Source organism: Kryptolebias marmoratus, linkage group LG17, assembly GCF_001649575.2.
Source record: "Kryptolebias marmoratus isolate JLee-2015 linkage group LG17, ASM164957v2, whole genome shotgun sequence".
Lineage (NCBI taxonomy): Eukaryota > Metazoa > Chordata > Actinopteri > Cyprinodontiformes > Rivulidae > Kryptolebias > Kryptolebias marmoratus.
The window spans coordinates 26,628,554-26,635,011 of NC_051446.1; the positions used below are offsets into that span (position 1 = coordinate 26,628,554).

The 6,458-nt window shown below is 41.2% G+C and overlaps 1 protein-coding gene across 1 annotated transcript; it reads left to right on the forward strand.

The window, feature by feature from the left end:
• The first annotated feature begins 814 nt into the window (after nucleotides 1-814).
• On the forward strand, nucleotides 815-5,910 carry LOC108250253 (stonustoxin subunit beta-like). The gene is made up of 3 exons (XM_017440051.3): nucleotides 815-936; nucleotides 2,487-3,962; nucleotides 4,412-5,910. The coding sequence occupies exons 1-3, from the start codon at nucleotides 822-824 to the stop codon at nucleotides 4,963-4,965; spliced, it is 2,145 nt and encodes a 714-aa protein (XP_017295540.1). The 5' UTR covers nucleotides 815-821; the 3' UTR covers nucleotides 4,966-5,910.
• The last annotated feature ends 548 nt before the right edge of the window (nucleotides 5,911-6,458 follow it).

Consider the following 6,458-nt stretch of genomic DNA (forward strand, 5'->3'; position numbering starts at 1 on the left):
ACTACAGAAACAAAGTCCAGTTGTTTTGTTTTTGAAACTTTTAGGATTTGAAGGGCCTGGATGACTGAGAATCTGCACAAATATAATTTTATTTAAAACCTCTAAAGATTAAATTACAATCTTCTTACACATTTATTTTCAGTTATTTCCTCTTTTTCCCAGCGACCATACTTTTTATGAAGATACGCTGAGATAAATATATGTTTTACTTTACTTATTTCATTTACTGTAAAACTTTGTCTTTTTCTGTTTATTTTAAACTAAAACAAATATATTAACCAGGAACTCAGAGAGTGTTATTTCTGATCAGGATATGTCTTTTTGCTCCCTTAGATTTGTTTATGTTGAGTCAGAATGGCTCCGGTTGTAGACATCCATCCCACGATTACGTTTCATTAAAATCAGTCAAGTTATTCTTTCTAGCAGACATTTTCACTAATAGTTTATAGCATTTTTTTAAACAAGGACTTAAAGGATCTTTTATTAGTGACATATTGTCTCAGGGGGCGGCACAGTGGTGCAGTGGTTAGAGCTGTCGCCTCACAGCTAGAAGGTCACAGGTTTGCCTCCTGGCCTTTCTTCATGTTAGGTTTGTTGGTAACTCTAACAGCCGAGGTAGTTGTTTTAATAAATAATTTGTGTGGATGCATTTTTCTGCCCAGGCCTCATTCAGGTCAACAGAGAAAGCAGAATATAAATAAAGTTAGGAAGCCTCTTTAAAGGTGGATTAAATACTTGCCTTTTATGGTCGCACATGATAATTAACCGTTTTAAATGTATATTTAAACCCAAACGTCCTCTGGGAATGATTCAAGTCATGAATGTTTTTTGTTGATGCAGGAAACATGACCTCAGATATACCACAGGTGGCGGCTCTCAGTCGACCTTTCACCTTAGGGATGCTGTACGACGCTCGCAAAGATCAGCTCATCCCAGGTAAGACGAGACCCATACTTATGAGAGCGGACTTCTTTTAGTTCATTCATACAGGACTCTGTAGCTCCGTAACAAAAGTTGTCTCAGAGCAGATCTACATTTAAATCCAACTACATACAACCCAACTGAATTATAAAACAATTTAAAAAATCCTTTTCAGTAAAAGTGTTTTCTATCTAAGGAAACCAGCAGATTGTGTCAAACCTGTTCAATTCAATTCTCCATCCTGAGCAGCAGGAGGTGACAGTAAAAGGAAATATAGTTAAACAAAATAACTAGAGTTTAACTATTTATTCTAATAAGGCAGATAATTAGTAAAAGACCAGCGGTGGGACTTCTGTCTACAACATCTTATGGATGAAGCAGAGCAAGAAGCCAGGAACTAAGGAAGCGTTGATTCATACAGCGTCTAGGCTCCGCCCATTACACAGGGCGAGCACAGTCTCACTTGTTGTCAGTAGTTTTACTATGTGTAGCCAGAACTGGTTTTAACTGGTTCAACAAGTGATTCTGTGGGTGTAATACAACCTCGACGTGTAAGCATGTGGCAGCTAGGCAGAAGATAGCTTTTAATACTGCAAAAGCTTTAAGACAGCCTTAAAAAGCTGTCGAGTAACTAACTTACCTCTCTTTAACACATAATTTTACTTTAGGACAAATCTAACAGAGGAAAAGGATAGAAAAATATAACTTTAAGGTGAAGACAAGGTTGCATATCAAGATGGCATCAGATCTAGTTTAATGAGAAAAAACAAGGTTCCTACTGTCGGTCCAGAGCTACGAACTCACCACCTTGTCCATAGGTTATACAGGCACGCCCTCCCATCAAAACAAGGTATAGCAGCAGTCAAGGGTTAACTTGAGTTGTTAGTTGAATTTCACAGCTTGACCCGAGGAAACCTGTCAGCAGCGTTGGTCTTGAGTCTGGATGAATCGACCGACTGGTATCGATCTAACAATAAAAAGGTGGTAACTTACTTTCTTAATCTCAAGTAGGAACCTTCTGCTTGGTACCCTTAGCAGATAATTGTATAAAAGACAAATTCAGAGAACTTTGGTCTCCTTTAGTCCAGTTCAACAAAAAGGCTTCACATGAGACAGTGTGTGAAGGCCAGACCTCGGTTTATATCAGGTCCAAAGGAGGAGTTTGTGAGGTCAGAGGCACATCTGTGAGTCCGTACAGTTAGACAGGGTCTGTCAGGGTCAGTGAATGTGATTTAAAAAAAGGCTCTGTCATCTGAGGGAAAATGTGTGTTTATGAATGGAGGGGACAGTTTATCCATAGAGGATCTTCCACCTGGCCTTTTCTGACCTGGTTCAGTCTTAACAGAGTCTGTGGATTCAAAACAAAGTCAAGGTTAACACTACCTGTCCTGCAAACTGCTTTAATGAATGTGACTAATGTGATCTATGTAGAAGTTACAGTAGTTACAAAGGGTGTTTAGATATAAAACATAGACTACAATATAACATCTAAATTAAATGCACATTTGGTCATATATTAGAAAACCATTTTGTTCCTTTTAATAATCTGAGTTCCTGTTTTACAGGTGTCACTCTGTGGGATGAGAAAACTCTTAAAGAAAAGACTAAGGAAAGTAAACAACACAGCAGTAACTTTGAGATCACTGCATCTGATTCCACTGAAGAGAAATCTTCTCTGCTGGATGTTAATGCCTCCCTGAAGGCCAGTTTCATGAGTGGCCTCGTTGAAGTTGGAGGATCTGGAAATTATCTGAATGATAAGAAGAAATCCCACAAGCAGAGCCGAGTGACGCTTCAGTACAAAGCCACCACCGTCTTCAAACAGCTGATGATGACTGTTGATGAGATGAAGAAGACTCTGCAACTAAAAGAAAAGGACAAGAGTTTGGCCACACACGTTGTCACCGGCATCCTTTATGGTGCAAATGCCTTCTTTGTGTTTGACAGTGAGAAGTTAGATACGAGCAATGTTCAGGAGATTGAGGGCAACATGCAAGCTGCGATCAATAAGATCCCAGGATTAAGTGTAGAAGGAAGTGTTGACCTCAAGCTGAGTGATGAAGAAAAAGCTTTTACTAATAAATTTACCTGCAAGTTCTACGGAGACCTGATTCCTGACAGCAACCCTACAACATTTAAAAGTGCAGTTCAGACATGCAGAAACCTCCCAAAACTACTGGGACAAAACAAAGAAAACAGTGTCCCACTGAAGGTCTGGATGATGCCGCTGAAGTATTTGGATGAGTTCTCCGCTGAGCTGAAGACCGATCTCAGTCCCAGCCTTGTAAAAAGAGTTCAAGATACTCTGGAAGATTTTCATGAGCTGACAATTAGATGTGATGACTGCCTGGAAGATGGCTATCCATTCCCTCAGATTCAGAAAAGACTGAAAGATTTTAAAGAACTGTGTGCTGAAACCACGAGCAAGCTCAGAAAAACACTGTCAAAGAAACTGCCCTCCATCAGAGCAGGAAAAGAGGATCAGAAGGAGATAATGAAGCTCTTCGATGACTTGGAAAAATCCCCATTCAGTACAAAGAAATTAGAACTGTGGATGCAGAACATGGAGAGAGAAGTTACTGTCATCAAGACCTGTGTAGAGATGATGGAGGGAGCAAAGGTCATCACAAACGAGGTGGAGTTTAACCGTGAGGTATTTGATCCTGATAAGGAAGTTCTCTGCTTTGTTTTCACCTCCCTGGAAACAACAGATCCTTTCCTCCAGAAAATGTTTGACAACCTGGATTCAGAGGATTTCAAAAGCACAAAGATCGATGTTCCATCATCTAAAGACCTGTGGTACTTTTCAGAAGAAGTGATAGATAAAATGAGACAAAAAGCCAAAATGTTTGACGATATTGCCAGAGTTCTGAAGAAGAACAACAGCAGATACAGATGTCTTGTAGGAGTTTCTACAAATGAGCAAATCAAAGGAGCAACCATCTATCAATACAGGAACGGCAAGTTGCTCATTGAGGATTTCTCAAAACCAGCTGTTCCTGATGTGGAGAAAATAACAAACAGAGGAGATTTAATCTGGTGTAAGTATTTTTATGTGTAGTGCTGGTTTATCTTTGTCCATAATAACACATCACAAACCTGGCAGATGTAACTTTTGCTGCTCATAGGGTCCATTTTCTGCACCGAACAGAGCTGCAGCTCTTCTTTAGTGTCTGACTGTAGATCAGGGGTCTCCAGTCCTGGTCCTCAGGGCCATCCTGCAGGTTTTCCTTGTTCCTCTGCTCCAACACACCTGATCTGAATCAATGGGTGATTAACAGGCTTCTGCCGAACATGAAGAGATGATTTAACCTCTGAATCAGGTGTGTTGGAGCAGAGAAACAAGGAAAACATGCAGGATGGAGACCCTGAGGACCAGGATTGGACACCCCTGCTGTAGATGGACAGAACCAGAATAATTTCCTAAAAATACATTTCAGAATGAAGAGATCTACAGATGATCCTGATCAGATGTATTTCTGTCCTTCAGATGCTGCTGATCTCACCCTGGATCCAGATACAGCTCATGCACAAATCACTGTGTGTGATGGAAACAAGAGAGCGACACATGGAGATGCCCAACAACTTCCTGACCTCCCACAGAGATTCGATAAAGTATATCAGGTTCTGTGCAAAGAGAAGCTGTCTGGGCGCCATTACTGGGAGGTGGAGCTGAACACTGAAAGAGGTTCAGATGTTGCTGTAGGAGTTTGCTATGAAGGAATAGAGAGGAAAGGACAAACTGCATTTACTTTGATAGGATGGGGTGAGAAGAGCTGGTCTTTAGGCTACAAGTGGGAGCCAGACCTATTTTTCTATCCACAGCATGATACAAAAGGGAAAGAAGACAGACAACCTTTTCCTGCTACTGGCTGCCCCTGCCTGGGAGTGTATCTGGATCATCCTGGAGGCACTTTGTCGTATTACATCGTCTCAGGGGACAAACTGAGTCACATTCACACTTTCCATACCAGCTTCTCTGAGCCAGTTCTTCCATGTTTCAAGATCTGGACAACAATCAGCTACGTGTTCCTGCGTCTGTAAACTCCATGCCACGAGATGAGATGAGATTAGAACCCTGAAGTTCAGGAAAACTAGTTTTCAGGAACAACAAAGTAATTTTTGTTTCTACATTTTAGTCTCTTATGCTTTAATTATCCAGCAATATAATACAGAAACATTCTTTCATTTGACAACAATTTATTTTAATTTTACTCTTTGTTAAATTAGATAACGAGTTTATTTCCATTTTACATTAATTATATTGTCATATTCCAGGTAACTGTGGGGTTGGTGTTTGGTTGTTTCCTCTTGTTATAAGTTTGTTGGTCTCCTGACTGATGATTTTCATGTTTCTGTTAGAAAATATGCTAATTCCTTATTAATTCATCACTGATAATAATTTGTTAATTTTATCATTAATCAAGTTTTGGGTTTCAGATTTTAATTTGAGAGAACATAAAAATCTGTTTACTTTCATGTTTTATTCATTTATGTTTTACTGACTCTGTTTTTGTTCATTTTTATGCAGTTTTTACAGTTTGGATGTTGGTGTTTGATGTAATGTTCGGGTTGATGGTTGATGTTTATGACCTGTTAGTGATTAAGCTGCGAGACATCGACTCACTGATCCACCTCACCAGGAAACACAGCAAGGACATCGGTCTGTCACTCAGACTTGATAAGTGTAGCTGAATGGTTTCAAAGAGAGGCAAGTTGATCACAACTGAAGGGGCTGAACTACCTGAAGACAACACTGCAGATGTCCAGGACAGCTACCAGTACCTTGGTATCCTGCAGACAAATGACAACCAGGATGAGGCCACAAGGAGGTCAGCCACAACCAAAGACCTACAGAGAGTCAGGCGGGTCCTGAAGAGCCAGCTGAATGGGAAGAACAAAGTCCAAGCCATCAACACATCTGCTGTGCCAGTCATCAGATACCCTGCAGGTATAAGAACCTGGCCAAAGGAGGAAGGAAGAAAGTCCCCAATGATGATCTGCTCAGAGAACATCTCAGGCAGCAGAAACATAATGTGGAAGAGGAAAAGAGGAACCATCATGGAAAGACAAGCCCCTGCATGGCATGTACCATCGGCAGATTGAGGAAGTGGCTGAAATCAACAGATCCAACCAGCAGTTAGAAAGAGCTGGACTGAAGGACAGACAGAGACACTAATCATGGAGGCCAGGGTCCATCATACCAGGCAGGACCCAAGATGGAGGCTGGGTCAAGATGTCCCTGAGACAGTCCAGCACATCACAGCAGGAAGGAAGATGCAGGCAGGTAAAGCATACATGGAACACCATAACCAAACACCTGGAACAGAGAACAGGAACATCTGTACGAGTCTGGACTGGAGTCCCACAGTCACAGAGGGAGACTCCACCTGAGGTGGAGGAGATCCTGTGGGACTTCCAGATCCAGACTGACTAACAGCTGATGGCTGACCAACCGGACATCATGGTGATAGAGAAGATCCAGAAGAAAGCAGGGGTGATAGATGTAGCAGTCCCAAGAGACTGTAACATCAGGA